This window comes from Lutra lutra, chromosome 5 (genome assembly GCF_902655055.1).
Source record: "Lutra lutra chromosome 5, mLutLut1.2, whole genome shotgun sequence".
Classification (NCBI taxonomy): domain Eukaryota; kingdom Metazoa; phylum Chordata; class Mammalia; order Carnivora; family Mustelidae; genus Lutra; species Lutra lutra.
The window spans coordinates 147,418,463-147,434,697 of record NC_062282.1 but is presented as its reverse complement, the minus strand read 5'-3'; the positions used below and the strand labels follow the sequence as shown (position 1 = coordinate 147,434,697).

Below are 16,235 nucleotides of genomic sequence, written 5' to 3'. Positions count from 1 at the left end.
ACGAGACAATAGGCTGGCTAAATAAAAGTCTTAAGAGAAAGAAGATTAAGAAGTAGTAATGGGAGTAGCCTAAATATATAAAGAACCCCTGCAAATAAATAAAAAAATACAGAAGAAAAAATAAGGAAAAGATACACAAATTGATGTTTTATGAAAGAAGGAACACGTGTGGCTAATAAACTTATGCAGGTTATTTAACCTCATTAGTAATCTAAGAAATGAATGCCCAAGGCCACGGTGAGGCACCATTTTATGCCTACTCACTTGTTAAAAAGGCATCTAACAAATGTCGAATGGTAGAAAAATGGTCTTGTTGAAAGGAGTATCAATTGTCACAACTTTGAAATGTATTTATTATCTTGCAATGTTGATCGTTAGAATACCTTAAATCTCAGTAATTCCGTGTCTAAGTTTATCTCCAAGAAGAATTTGAGCACATGTACCAGAAGACATGTACAAGAATATTCATAGCTATACTTTTTATAATATAGCCCCAGACAGAAAGCCACCAAAATGGTTATCGTTAGGAGAATGGGTAGATAAATTATGTTTCATTCACACAACAACAACAACAAAAACCTCTATAACAATGAAAATGAAACATTTTTTTCCTAAGGTTTAAAAACAAAGCCCCCCAACCTTGAGGATAGTGACTTAGCTGGTGGAAGAAGACACTATAGCGCGAGTTGAAAAGGAGCTCAAAGAGAGATGTAAGTCTGCTCTTCTCAAAGTTCAGCAGCTTTGGAATCATCCAGAAGACTTGTTAAAACACAGATGCTGGCCCAAGAATTTCTGTTTCAGGAGATCTGTGGTTGGTCTCAGAATTCTCATCACTACTAAGTTCCCAGGTGGTGCTGATGCCGCTGGTCTGGGAGTCACAGTATGAGTTATTGGCAGAATTCTCAATTAGGGGCTGACGAGTGATCAGATCTGGCCCACTGCCCTTTTCTGGATGGCCCACGAACTCAGAGCAGTGTTCATGTTTCTTAAATGGCAAAAAAAAAAAAAAAAAAAATCAAAAGGAGAATATTTTGTGACACATGGAAACTATATGAAATTCAAATCTCAAGGTCCATAAATAAAGTTTTATTGGAACACAGCATGCTTATTTGCCTACATAGTGTCTACAGATGTTTTTGCTCTGCAATGCTCGAGTTAAAGATGTGACAGAAAACATATAACCCACAAAGCTGGAAATATTTCCTATCTGGCTCTTTAAAGAAGGGTTAGCCAGCCCTTACTCTAAAGGGAGAGAGGCAGATTCATGAGTATTTATATCATTATTTTACTTTATTTTATTTTATATTTGAGATTTTATTTATTAGAGAAAGAGATAGTGAGAGACAGCATAAACAGGGAAGGAGAGGGAGAAGCAGGTTCCCCACGAGCAGGGAGCCCAGTGCGGGGCTCAATCCCAGGACTCTGAGATCATGACCCGAGCCAAAGGCAGACTCTTAACTGACTGTGCCACCCAGGTGCCCCTGTGTCATTATTTTAAAATAATGAGGTAATCATTAAAATAAAATAAAATAGGGCCCTCTGTGAGCCAGCATTGCTAGTTGATCAAGAAACAAGAATTTGCTTACTCCCAGAATTGTGCATCGAAGGTAAACCCCCCACTTTTTTTTTTTTTGTAAATCGTTATCAGGATTTAATAAGGAATATTTTTTTTAGAGTTGGTTAAGATTGGACTGCAAGGTTGGGGGCATTCATAGATTAAACGGAGGTTGCCTGTGGGTACCAAACAGCTCAAGCAGAGAATGGCTTGGCTGTAATAGAGAGCAAAAAGGATTGGCTTGAGTGGAGCCCAGCGGTGTTTGTTTGCAAGGAAAGTGGGTGGGTTCATGGAGTAGGGGGATGGCTGCATTTGAAGGAAAAGGGAGGTAGAAGAGTGCTAACCTAGGCTTAGCAATTAAGTACACCCAAAGATAATAGAGCATGAACTAGAGGAGGCTAGGTAATGGCTTGGATACCTTTTATTGCACACACCAACTTCAACCATGTATAAATAAACGTAATATATCGAACACAGCACAGAGCATTCATGAGGCAAACCTAGTGCACACTATGAAAATGGAATTTCTTCTACTAGCAAAACAAGTTAAAATGTTTTCTTGTTCTTCTAGGTTTATTTTGGGTGGGGGAGGGGCAAAGGGAGAGGGAGAGAGAGAATCTGAAGCAGGCTCCATACCCAGCTCATTGCTGGGATCGATCTCATAACCCTGAGATCACAACCTGAGCCAAAATCAAGAAATGGACGCTTAACCAACTGAACCACCCAGGTGCCTCTATTCTTCTAATTTTAAAACTAGTAAATGATCACACCATAGAAAATTTGGAAAAATCGAAAAACGCACAAAAAAGAATAAAAATATCCCGAAATATTTAAGTTTACCAAAAGACACCATAAGCAAATTTGAAAGGCAAATCACAAGCTGGTAAAAATATCTGAAGCATGTGGGCGCCTGGGTGGCTCAGTTGGTTGAGCAGCTGCCTTCGGCTCAGGTCATGATCCCGGACTTCCAGGATCAAGTCCCGCATCGGGCTCCCAGCTCCTTGGGGAGTCTGCTTCTCTCTCTGACCTTCTCCTCTCTCATGCTCTCTCTCACTCATTCTCTCTCAAATAAATAAATAAAATCTTAAAAAAAAATATCTGAAGTATATATCACAAGCAACTAGATAACTTTTCTCATATCTAAAAAAATTAACACATCAAAATAAGAAAAACAAAAATGTGAACAATTCACTAAAGAAATAATTCAAGTAGCCAAAAATCTTATTTAAAATGTTCTGCTTCATTATCAGAAACACAAATTAAAGCAATGATATAACTTAATCTTTCAAATGGGTAAAAGGATTAAAAATTACTACTGCTAATATTAGTCTTAATAATGGGTTACAGGGGGGCGCCTGGGTGGCTCAGTGGGTTAAGCTGCTGCCTTCGGCTCGGGTCACGATCTCAGGGTCCTGGGATCGAGCCCCGCATCGGGCTCCTTGCTCAGTGGGGAGCCTGCTTCTCTCTCTGCCTCTGCCTGCCTCTTTGCCTGCTTGTGCTCTCTCTCTGTCAAATAAATAAAATCTTAAAAAAAAAATAATGGGTTACAGGCTCAGAGATAAGGCTACCACTCAGCGATAAGGCAGCTGATGTTTTGGTGTCTGTTTTCCCACTGTCTGTGGAGATCTCAATCTCTGTATTTGCGTCTTTGTTTTTAACAAAAATGGAACCATAGTATCGAGACTGTTCTTTAATGGCCTTTTGTTTTGTTTTGTTTTGTTTTAAAAGGTAACTGTATGTGGCAACATGATCCAGATAACTGTTATTTTGTATTGTCATTTTATTTATTTTTTATATTTTTAACAGATGTATTCATTTATTCTGAGAGAAAGAGAGAGAGAGAGAGTGTGTGTGTGTGGTTTGTAAGCAAGGGGAGGGGATGAGGTAGAGGGAGAATCCCAAGCAGACTCCACACTGAGCAGGGAGCCTGACATGGGGCTCAACGGTAGGACCCCAAGAATATGACCTGAGCTAAAACCAGGAGTCTAGACACTCAACTGACTGAGCCACCCAGGTCCCCCTATACTGTCATTTTTAAAACATAGAATGCCTACATATCAATTGGGCAAAATTATTTATTTAATTAAATCCTCTGGTTAAATGTTTGGACTAATTGCATACCCTCCCCCATTTTTTGGCCACTTTAAGAACGCTAAAGAAAAGCACAGAGAATGTTTACAAATGTCCATGCTATTTGTCTTAGTATAAATCCCCAAAGTTGAGTGAGTTAGTCAAAGGTAGGAACGTTTTTAAAAATTATGAAGGGTTTTTCTGCTCACTCCAGAAAGATTGTAGCAATCACACTGTAACCAACAGGCGATATGCCAATTTTCCTGTGCCTCATTATTAAGACTAATATTAGCAGTACTAATTTTTAATCCTCTTACCCATTTGAAAGATTAAGTTATATCATTGCTTTAATTTGTGTTTCTGATAATGAAGCAAAACATTGTAAATAAGATTTTTGGCTACTTGAATTATTTCTTTAGTGAATTGTTCACATTTTTGTTTTTCTTACTTTGACGTGTTAGAGTTTTTTAGATATGAGAAAAGTTATCTAGTTACTTGTGATATATGCTTCTGTTGGGGTCTGTTATCAAAGAAATGAGACTGAGACAAAGTGAAAGTTATGCAAAGCTTTATTCTATGCCAAGCATTAGAAGTCAGACTGACCGGCCAGGGCCACCTCCGAAGAGAGCGACCCCGTCCTGATCTCACAGGCTGGTTTTATAGAGCATAACAGTAGACCTCAAGGCACATGGCTTTTATTGTTAGGGCGTTTACTCCAGGAATCGATACCTGGAACCGGTACCAGGAACTACTGGGGCATTTATTCCCGGAATGAAGTCCATGGATGTAAACAGCAATATGGCTACCTAGGCAATATGGAGTCGCTCTGGCTAAGCAGGCCCTAATAGTTAAACAGGTTTTAACATTAAATTGGCCCTAATACTTCAGATATTTTTACCATCTTGTGATTTGCCTTTCAAATTTGTTTATGATGTCTTTTGGTAAACTTAAATATTTCATTTTAACTAGACTACTTCTGGGGTACCTAGGTGGCTCAGTCAGTTGGTTAAGTGTGTACCTTTGGCTCAGGTCATGATCCTGGGATCCCAGGATCCAGCCCTGCATTGTTGGGGCTCCCTGTCAGCTCAGTGGGGAGACTGCTTCTCTCTCTGCCCCTCCCCTTGCTCACGCTCTTTCAAACTATCTCTCAAATAAATAAAATTTAAAAAAAAATTAACTAGACTATTTTTTAGAGCTACTTGTAGGTTCAAGGAAAATGACACAGCAAATATAGGCAATTCTTTTTTTTTAAAGATTTTATTTATTCATTTGACAGAGAGAGATCACAAATAGGCAGAGAAGAAGGCAGAGAGAGAGAGGGAAGCAGGCTCCCCGCTGAGCAGAGAGCCCGATGCCGGCCTCGATCCCAGGGTCCCATGACCTGAGCCAAAGGCAGACGCTTAACCACCTGAGCCACCCAGGCACCCCAGTATAGGGAATTCTCATTTACCACCTCTCTCTTCCCCTCCCCCAGCCCACAGTTTCTCCTACTGTAAATATCTTGCATTAGAGTGTTACGTTTGTTACAACTGATTAACAATATTGTCAAATAAAACCCAGAGTGCATGTTGGGTTTCACTCTTGGTGCTTTTCATTCTATCAGTTTTCACAAGTGTATAATGACATGTATCCAAAATTACAGAGTAGTTACACAGTCATAAAAATCCCCTGTGTTCATTGCCTCCATTCTTCCCAAAGTCCTGATAACCACCAATCTTTTTACTGTCTCTCTGGTTTTATCTTCTTCATCATGTTACATAAGTGGAATTATACCACGTGTGGTTTGTCCCCACTGGCTTCTTTTCACGTAGCAGCCTGCATTTAAAGTTCCTTCTTGGACTTCAGATGGATGGTTGGATAGCTTCTTTATTGCTGAATAACACTCTGTTGTAAAGATATACTGTAATTTATATGTCCATTCACCTATTGAAAGACATCTTCCTTCCTTTTTTTTTTCAATTACAGATGAACCTGCTATAGGTGGCTGGGTGGCTCAGACAGTTAAGTGTCTGCCTTCAGCGAGGGTATGGCCCAGGGTCCTGGGATCGGGACCCCAGTGAAGTCTGGTTCCCAGCTCAGTGGCATGTCTGCTGCTCGCTCTCTCTCTGCCCCTACCTCCTGCTTGTGTGCTCTCTCTCTCTCTCATTCTCTCTCTCTCAAATAAATATAATCTTTAAAAAAATAAAGCTGCTATAAACATTCTTTTTTTTTTAATGTGTTTATTTGACAGACAGAGATCACAAATAGACGGGGCGGGGGGAGGGGAGGAAGCAGGCTCCCCGCTGAGCAGAGCCCGATGCAGGGCTTGATCCCGAGATCATGACCTGAGCTGAAGGGAGAGGCTTAACCCAGCGAGCCACCCAGGTGCCCCTGCTATAAACATTCTTGTGCTAGTTTTTGTGTGGACTTAAGCTTCCAGCTCATTTGGACAAATAACCTCAGTTGCTAGAATGTGGGCCAGCCTTTATTTATAAATTTTATAAGAAACTGGCAGACTGTCTTCTGGTGTGGCCGTTACCATTTTGCCTTCCCACAAGCAATGAGAGAGTTCCTGCCACTCCAGATCTTTTCCAGCCTTCGGTACTGTGCTTTGGATTTAAACCACCCAAATAGGTGTATACTAGTATCTCATTGTTTTAATTTGCAATTTTCCAATGACACAGGATGCAGAACATCTTTTCACATGTGTATTTGCCATCTGACTATCTTATGCAATGAAATGTCTCTCCAGATTGATTGTTTGCCAATTTTGTAAAGCTTATTTTTTATGGTGACGTTTTAAGATTTCTCTCTCCAGGTCCTTTATCAAAAGTATTCGATTTTCAGACAATCTAAACTATTTGTCTTCTGGCTTCTGTCTTTGGTATTCGTCTCCTCTCCCCTCACAATATAAATATTCACTTGTATGTTCTTTTAGTAATTTTATGATTTCATTTGGAGATCATTATATCTGGGAATCTCAGACTTTTTTGGAAGAGATGATTTCATTTTTCCCTCCATTTAAATCCACTTAGATATAATTGCCTTGCCTACTTTTGACAACAGCGCAATGGAAAATTGGGGACTATTGATATTTGATGAGTCATTATTGTTGATGCAACCAAACGATCAAGTAACAGACAAAAAGGCTGTGATCTCCTTCATTCTCTCCCACGAGATCGGACATCAGGCATGTGGTAAAATGTTCTTTCTTTCTTCACTTATTCCCCATGAAGATAATCCCCAACCGCTTTACCCAGGAGAGCAAAAAAATTAAACAAAACCTCGATGGTACACCAGATTTTAAAAAACTATTCAAGAAGTGGGTCAGTGAAGGCAGGTTCTGTGTAATCAGATCTTGCGTGAACTTGAACTGTTGGTGTTGGATCAGACCGATGAGACCTTCCAGGCCCGTTGGAGGTCAAGTATTTACATCCAAAAGTAAGCCACTCCCCAGAACCCTCTTCAGGGGAAGTACGCCAACCAGAGCTATGATTGTTTTCATTCCATCTTAACATAAGGGATGTTCAAAAAGGTCACTGACAGATGCCCACCTTTCCTCAGTAGATTGTTATGAACTTTGTTTTTGCTTTGTTTGAAGAGGAATTCAAGGGATACAGGGAATTGGTTAACGTGTCAGTGAGATGAGCAGTCATTAGTCCTCAAGCCACATACCCAAAAGGGATGTAAACAAGGATTTATTTCATTAGATCTGTGCTTCCATAATGTGATTTTAGAACTTTAGTTTTGTTTGATGGAGGTTCTCACATCTGCTTTTTGACCTTGACTCCATTAATACAAGTTTGTTCAGAAAGAAGGGATCTAAACTAGGAAATTGTTCTCTTCTTGTTACGTGGATCCACAAGAAGTTTTGGGAAAGAATGACTTACTGGGAGAGAATAATACCGTGTTGCGTAAACACAAACTTTGATAAGTTTCATCAGTGCTCCCCCCCCCACCCCGCCCCACAATGCCATTTTTTAGGATTGCTCAAGTGGCCCATAGTTCTGGAAGACCAGCTGCTAGCTATTAACGTGTGACAGCTATTACAAGAATTTGATTAAATACTAGGGCACAAATTAGTTGGTGTTAGAAATTATTGGGGTTTTTTTTTCCCTGATTCCATTCATCATCCATTTGACACTTTGTTAAGCCCAAATAGAAAATAATTATAGCAGAACGCATGAGTGCCTTGGACATGACACAGATCAAAACATGTTCTTAACATAACACAACTGCTTCTAGCAAAATAACTGATGTAGTCTAGAGTCGAAGATGCTGTAATCAGTAGGTATTAAGTGAACATTCTGGACTTTTGCTTTATTTAAATTAACATAACTCTTGGGGAAGCGGACAGTTTCAGACCTGCTACTCCAGCTTACCTTTATCTTTGAACATGACAGTTCAAAAACAAAAATTGCGTTCAATTGTTGGATGTGAAATGCTTCTTTCAAAGAAATGCATGACCGGCATCTCTTCACGTGAAAGCCACAACATGCTTTTTGGAGCCCTGTTTCCACTTCTGTTATTGAGGGATTACAGTTTCATTATGTCTTTGACCTTATATGTATTGAAACATGCAATTACAATGAATTCCTAAAATTAAACTTAAGAAAGCTCTTTTTTCTCCCATCTCCAAAAGTGGTTTGGAAATTTGGTTACCATGAACTGGTGGAATGATGTCTGGCTCAAAGAGGGTTTTGCATCTTACTTTGAATTTGGAGTAATTAACTACTTCAATCCTAAATTCTCAAGAGTAAGTATGTCTGTTACATTTACTTATAATTGTTTCTCCTAATTATGAAACCAGTACATTTCGTTGTTTCATGTGTGTACAATACAGAAAAATAGAAGGAATATTAAATTACCGTAATTCCAGAGGGGATCAGTGTTATCTTTTTTTTAATGTTTTCCTTTTCCAGGCCTTTACCCATTAAATATTCATAAAAGCAGATATTACTTTTTTACACAGAAACCTGTAATGCCTTGTGTACTTCCTTTTATATCAAGAACATTTCCATAAATCATTAAGTCATTTTTGAAAACAAGAATTTAAGGGTGCCTAATATTTTATTATATCACCTTATAAGGTGTATGCCTATTATCTTTCCCTACTACTGGATTTTAGGTCATTTTCCCTTATTCCTGCCTAGACTCAATTCTAAAGCCACTATAATCAGTAGCCTATGACTTTAATGATAAGTAATATGCTAGTTTATATATTATAAAATGTTCTATAATATAGATCAGCTGGGTAACTGATATCTTATATGTTATACCCAATGCCGTTTTGCTGTTTTGAATAAATAGCAATATGAAAATATCAATTCATGAATGTGCAAATCTGATGGTTTCAAATGTAAGTTCTGTTTCTGGTCATTTATGTAGATTAACCAGTGCTTTTCAGGATAGCATCATGAAACAGAATTGGTTTTATTTGACTTAAAAAATTTAAATGTTTAGGTGTAACATCATCCTTTGATGTGTACCTCACTTCTTGATAACAAGCTCAAGGTCCTTGCTTTCACTCTGTCCCTGCCTCTCTCCACCTTTCTGATGCTCAGGGCTGTTCAGCCTGTGGCTCCCTGGCCTGTCCCTCGTCCCACCTGTGTTTCCAAGCTTGGTTCTTGGCCTCTTTTTTTTTTTCTTTCCCCATTCTTGCTCAGTATATTGATACTTGAAAGACTGATTGATCTCCACTGGCTAGATCTTTATCAGAGGCAAAATGTAATACCACCCAGTTTGAAGGAGATTCTAAGACAATGTTTTTCCTATTCCATTGGCAATAAAATTTCCCCTTCTTAGGAAAGGATGGGGATGGTAGATACACGATACTTGGGTTTTGTTGATTATTTGGCAGAATTCACTGTTGGCAAACCTAACTTGGCCCCTCTGAAACGTTCTCGAAAAATCCTCTTTTTTTAATGTGTTGGTGAAATTGTAGTTTGTGGGAAGCAGTCAGGTCGCAGCCTCTTCATACCCCGGTTCCATGCCCCCCACGCTCTGCTTTGCGGGGTTCCCATAGATAGCCCATGCCCCCTGCAGTCCAGCCCCTCTTTCTCCCCTGGGTTGGGCGTCATTCCTTGGATGAGGAGACGGAAGTCCTGGATGGTTGGGTGACTTGCCCAAGTCATCTGCATGATGGGGACAGAACTGTGATTATAACCCATTTGTCCAGGTCTTGTCTGATGATGAAGGTAATAACCAGAGTAACAACAGTAATACTGCGTTTCCTGTTCTCTGAGCACTCAGGACTTATGTTCCACGTAGTGTGAGTCTTGTATGTACATCATCTTACTCGATTCCCAAAACAATCATCTGAGTGTAGTTGTCACTCTGTCTTCTAGTTGAGGAAACAGGTGTAGGAGCTTTAAGTAAGTTGTTCAAGGTCTCATGGCTACTCTGTAGGTTCAGTTCCAGATGTCTCTGACTCTACAATCATGCCTTCACCCAACTGTGCTCTGCAGAAGACACACATAGGAGTGTTTTTGTCCCCCAAGAGTTAATGGGGTGCGTGGGGGAGTTCATTTACATAAATTTTATATACATAGAGAAAGCATTAGTTGTCTTTAAAAGTTCTTTCCATATACTCTGTAGCAACAAAATTGTTTGTATCTCTCTTTTATAAGATAGAATTTATGTATGGTTCGTGTCATCTAATTGTTTATAAAAGAATTTGGTTGTATCCCAAAATAACTCTGCTTGGGTTCAATAAAAAAACCAGTTCCATTCCCATGAAACAATTAGATTCACCCTTTGTTTTCTCAATTGAATGGAATATATCATTAACAGCCATCAGTTACCTCTTTTTTTTCTTTTTAAGATTTTATTTATTTGACAGACAGAGATCACAAGTAGGCAGTGAGGCAGGCAGAGAGAGAAGGAAGCAGGCTCCCTGCTGAGCAGAGAGCCCGACGCGGGACTCGATCCCAGGACCCTGAGATCATGACCTGAGCCGAAGGCAGTGGCTTAACCCACTGAGCCACCCAGGCGCCCCCCAAATACGATTTTTAAAAAGGCTAATATCACTTTTTATATAAGTGTTTCCCTCTAGCAGGACTGGAACAGGCAGGTACAAGAGTCACCTCATGGGAGGCCCAGAGGAGAAAGACCTTGGGGATCTTGAGGAAGAGGTGTCTGCCCCATTCATCCCAGTTAACTTGTGTGATGAGAGTGACACCAAGAAGAAAATAGAAGATCTTACACCAGGCAGGGAGAAGAGAGACAGACTATCCATTCCGAGGGGGACAGAGGGAATTCACAAAACACGGAAAAGGCAATGCATAAATGTGTTCGTTAAAATATTGTTTAAAACAGTAAGAAGCTGGAAGCAATTTAAATTCCTGGCTAATAGGGAAATGATGAAGTCAGTAATGGTTCATGGCCTCAGTGGGCCATTCTGCAACCCTGCATTTATTTATTTTAATGTTTTGCTTTTGCAGAAGTGTTGTTAAATGCTCTACTTTGAGAAGAATGATGTCATATGTGATTTGACCACACTGTGATCTTCACTATTACGTTTTGGCTTATTAAGTATTTGGCTTATTATATCCAATTTATGTATGTTTCATTTATAATGCAGCGGCCGTCTTTAGGGATAGTTATGAAGATGAGGTATCAGAATTTTGAAACGTACGTCATAATAAGTAAGAAGGACAGAAGTGTTTACATCTAAATAAATACATAGGGAAAGAGATTGGAAAAACAGAGTGCTAACATTCTAATGGTGACTGTCTTGGAGATGTAGGAATATGGGTGTTCTTTATCTCCTCTGTTTTCCACATTGTACTTAGAGGATACATGGGTCAACTGTGAGACACTCTGAAGAATGCTTGAGGATTAAATTAATAAAAGCTATGCTGAATGAATCAGGTCAGACTTGCACAGATGTCTCCTCTTACTCCTAGCTTCTCAAAGCGGGACTATCAAACTAACAACATTAGCATCTCCAGGTAATCGATTAGAAGTACAGAACCCCACCTGAGACCAACTGTGTTCATGTATGAATCGATCAAACCACCAGGGGATCTTTATTCTCATTACAGTAGGAGATGTGTTGCTCTAGATGAAAGGCTGTCTCGTTTCTGGAAGAGCAAAGTTGGACAGTAGCCTAATCAATGGTGTTAATAAGTCGAAAAATAGTATGTGAGGAGAGGGTTGGTTGGAGCGTTGGCCAATGGAAGTGGGCTGAATTTGAAGGAGTCAACTTGGGGACCGCAGAGACGGCCTCTAGGGAGGTGAGGCTGCTTGTGGGTTATGAGAGGGTTCGCCCAGCTCTGCAGCTCTGCTGTCTCTGCTGCTTCTTTGCCATGATCCTTTCTTTGGCTCTGCCATGCCCCACACCTCTTTGGCTGTATGTTGGTCTTCCTTCTTTCTTTCCTTCAAAAAAGAAATGGCCCTTGTCCTGTATATGAGAGAGGTCTAGTTTTCTGGAGAGTTCTGTATTTACTCAAATATAATAAACTGCCTTTTCCTAATGCATGATCTAGAAACTGTCGTATCCAGCCCATGAATTTATTTCCAATTACAAACTAGGATAGCATCATCAAAATGGTAAATCTGGTGCATTTTGGTCTGTAAATGTTCATTGAAGAGAGACTGACCCATTTTAAGGGGTTACTAATAAAATTATCAATACAGTTCTACAGGATTAAAATGACCTAGAGATGCTAGTCCCTAGAGGGTCCTGTCTGTGTGACTGTGTGTTTAAGGGGTTACTAATAAAATTATCAATACAGTTCTACAGGATTAAAATGACCTAGAGATGCTAGTCCCTAGAGGGTCCTGTCTCTGTGACTGTGTGACCTTGTTTGGGGGAAATGTAGACAGCTCTCTTGGAAAACATGTTGACTTCTGTAATGGGTTTTTTAAAAATGGAAATAAGAAGGGTATTAAATGGGAAGGGAAGTATCTTAGTTATTTTGTTATTCAAGGAATCCTGAGTTATTCGGTATAAGGAAGCTCACAGAGCACATCTGAATGATTTTTTTCCCCTCTTCAGTGTCCGTTTTTGAAAGTATTTTTGAAAAGTATTTGAATTTTGTGCTTCTGTGATACCGAAGAAGTTAATGTTGCTCAATCTTTTCCTTTTAGAATGAGATCTTTTTTTCTAACATTTTACGTAATGTCCTCAGTGAAGATCACGCCCTGGTGTCTAGAGCTGTGTCCTTGAAGGCAGAAAATTTCACAGAAACCAGTGAAATAAATGAGCTCTTTGACTTGTTTACTTACAACAAGGTAAAATCAGTTATATATTGCCTTTTATTTTGCACTCTTGCAATAAGGAGCATAAAATGGATTCAAAGGATAGTAGGCTAATATGATACCACACAGACTTTGATACAAATAATCGCAATTTTATTCAGCAGATGGATTTCAGAAAATGTGGTCAAATCAGTTCTCATCCAGCAAATATTATTCAAGCCCATGTTAGGTGCTCAGTACCATCCATCATTATAAAACACTGAGACAACTTGTTACTTTTAAGGTGAACCCTTCTGCTTGGTGGAAATTTATTCTGACCATGTAAACATCTCAGCTTAAAATATTTTGTGTATCCTGAATTCTTTATATGTAAAGCATGTGTTCAACTTTTACCTATTAGTTAGTGACAGTCTACTATTTTATCAACATATTTGGGGATAACCCAAACATTCAAATGAAGTACGCAATGTAATTGGGAGAAAAGCCCAGAATATTGCTTATCAAAATGGAATGTGTCAAAATGGAATGTGATATTGCTTATCAAAATGGAATGTATTGAATTTGCTCAAACAATGGACTGTTTCTTGTCCTAGGGAGCGTCTTTGGCCCGAATGCTTTCTAGCTTCCTGAATGAGAATTTATTTATCAGTGCACTCAAGGTGAGTTTACAAAATTGTTGTGACATAGAAGGCAGGAAACATAAATTGTTTGGGACATGTTATTTATTTTAATCTTAACGTTTCCATTCTTTTTAACTTCTTCATTCTTTACAGTCCTATTTGAAGACATTTTCTTACTCAAATGCTGAGCAAGATGATCTATGGAGGCATTTTCAAATGGTAATTGTCCTACTTCCCGACATGTGCATTCAGTGAATGAATGAATGAGTGAGTCAATGAATGAATGAACTAAGGACTCATTCTCATAGAGAGTTGAGCAGAGTTCTGAATTAGGCCCAGAATATCATAAATGAAAAATAGAATAGCCAGCCATGTAGTTTCTTTTGGGAGACTGCCCCCTGAAAAGATTTTGATGGTCAATATTTGCTCTTGTGATACTTTTTAAAAACAGGTCATCGATGACCAGAATAAAACCCTTTTGCCAGCCACAGTGAAAAGCATAATGGACAGTTGGACCCACCAGAGTGGCTTTCCAGTGGTCACCTTAAATGTATCCACTGGCACCATCAAACAGGAGCCGTTTTATCTTGGAAAGGTTAAAAACGAGACTCTCCTAACCCACAAGTAGGTACATTTGCTGCTCTGTCCTCACCTTCCCTGGGGTTGAGCTCCGATCCAATGGAAAGCAGCCTGTGGGTGAGGAAGCATAATGGCGGGCTGGGTACACACTCTTCTGCAGTGGGCTCTGTGCTCTGCGAGGGGTATTCCTGGGGTGCTGGCATGAGGCAGAGCCCCCGATGTCCTGAACGAGGCCAGAGACTCGCAACGAGGGATTCGAGACAGTGCCCCATCCCCCGCATTAGCAGGACATCAGCAACCAAAGCTTTGGGGGTTATGTACACTCTTTGCCCTTCAGACAGAAGTAGTGCATTACTCAGGATTCTGAGTGAGAGGCAGTCAAATAGAATCATGCTGGCCTCCTGTCAGGTAAGAGAAAAGGGGGTACTGCTGCACAGTTGTCTTTTTTCAGTAGAAATGGAACTGAATGGTCACCAGCCCTGGAGGAACAGTTCCGCACGTGTCCGAAGGTACGCGTATGTGTGTATTCCTAGCCGTGCCTATCAGATTAGAATTATGGCCTTTAGAGTCTAAGGGTTTAAATATCAACCTCACCAAAATTCAAACCTTTGGTAAGTCTAATTGAAAATCTCTCAGTTGGGGTACCTGGGTGGCTCAGTGGGTTAAGGCCTCTGCCTTCTGCTCGGGTCATGATCCCAGGGTCCTGGCTTTGAGCCCCACATCGGGCTCTCTGCTCAGTGGGGAGCCTGCTTCCTCCTCTCTCTCTCTCTCTCTCTGCCTGTCTCCTTGTGATCTCTGTTTGTCAAATAAATAAATAAAAATCTTAAAAAAAAAAAAAGAAAATCTCTCAGTTTTAGCTGCCTTATCAGTAACGTAAATGTGACAGCGTCTGTCCCAGTGGATTGTTGTCACAAGGAAATGAAAAGCTGAGCCTAAAGCAGCTTAGTGTTCATCGCTTCCTCTCTCCTTCCCTTCCCTTTCTTAACTCGTCAGACGATGTTCAAGTGTATTGGTTAGCGTTCTGATGTTCACATTGCACTGCAGTTAAGTATTAGCGCAGACGAGGGAGTAATTTTCAAAGAGTATCACCCAAATACAGAGGACATCCTGCTCTTTTCTTAAAACCCCAGAGAAAAGGAACAGAACGGAACATCCCTACTCACTTTGCTATTCCGTGATTTTTTAAAATAAAAGTTTTTATTTTAATTCCAGTTAGTTAACATTCGGTGTTCTGTTAGTTTCAAGTATACGATGTTGTGATTCCACACTTCCGTGCAGCACCATGTGCTCATCACGATTCCGTGACTTTTGCAAAGATGGGTGCCTTAGCGATTAGATCAACACAGACCCCCCATTCAAAGGCTTTGAGAAACCAGGCTTGTGAGCATTTGAGCAAGATTGCAAGTCCTGTCCAAACTCCAAGGACTGTAACTCTTCCAATGACTAATGTCCTCCTGTGGTCGTCTGGTCCCTCCAGGTCACGTCCACCAATGTGGGAAGAATGTCGGCATTCAGTAAATGTGAATCATCTGATCTGTGCTGAACGCTTTTCAGATGGGGAGAAAGCTTGAGGCAGAAAGGCATTTTGAAATGTTTGCAAGCTTTTTCTTCTGAAATTACTTTTTGCCTCTCTTGGCACAGAGGGGTTTAGGTCTATCTACAACATTCGAACAACCCCCAAGTGAGGTCAAGTGGCTATATTTAATATAAACAGGTCTTGAAATATAAACAGGTCTTGAGAGTTTCAGATACAGAAAGAAAAAGATTGAAAGAAAGAGAGAGGGTTAAAAGAAAGAAAGAAAGGAAAGGAAGAAAGAAGAAAAAGAGGAAGGAAGGAAGGGGAAAGAAAAAGAATGAAAGGAAGGAAGGAAGGAAGAAATTCAGATACAGCATTGTCTTCGTAGCTACCTCAAGTTATAAGAAAAAGTAAAGAAGAAGACAGACTAATAGAGAATAAACAAATGGCCAAAGAAAAACTGGCTTATAAAAACAACGGTGAAAGGCTCCTGGGTGGCTCAGTTGGTGAAGCGACTGCCTTCAGCCCAGGTCATGACCTCAGGGCTCTGGGATCGAGTCCAGCACCGGGCTCCTTGATCAGCAGGGAGCCTGCTTCTCCCTTTGCCTCTCACCCCACTCTTGGACTCTTTCTCTCCCCTACTCCGCTTTCTCTTCCAAATAAATAAATAAAATCTGTAAAAAAAAGAAAAAACAACAGTGAATAATCCTAA

The 16,235-nt window shown here is 40.0% G+C and overlaps 1 protein-coding gene across 3 annotated transcripts in view; it reads left to right on the top strand.

Moving 5' to 3' along the window:
- Positions 1 to 16,235, top strand: part of LVRN (laeverin) — a 64,843-nt gene that overhangs the window by 27,465 nt on the left and 21,143 nt on the right. For all 3 annotated transcript variants that reach the window (XR_007127624.1, XM_047731041.1, XM_047731042.1), the window contains exons 5-10: positions 6,640 to 6,794; positions 8,247 to 8,360; positions 12,698 to 12,841; positions 13,402 to 13,467; positions 13,582 to 13,647; positions 13,880 to 14,052. Coding sequence is in view for 2 of the 3 variants with exons in the window: in XM_047731041.1 (XP_047586997.1) it covers positions 6,640 to 6,794; positions 8,247 to 8,360; positions 12,698 to 12,841; positions 13,402 to 13,467; positions 13,582 to 13,647; positions 13,880 to 14,052 (718 nt within the window). In the remaining variant the exon portion in view is untranslated. The remainder of the gene's footprint in view (positions 1 to 6,639; positions 6,795 to 8,246; positions 8,361 to 12,697; positions 12,842 to 13,401; positions 13,468 to 13,581; positions 13,648 to 13,879; positions 14,053 to 16,235) is intronic.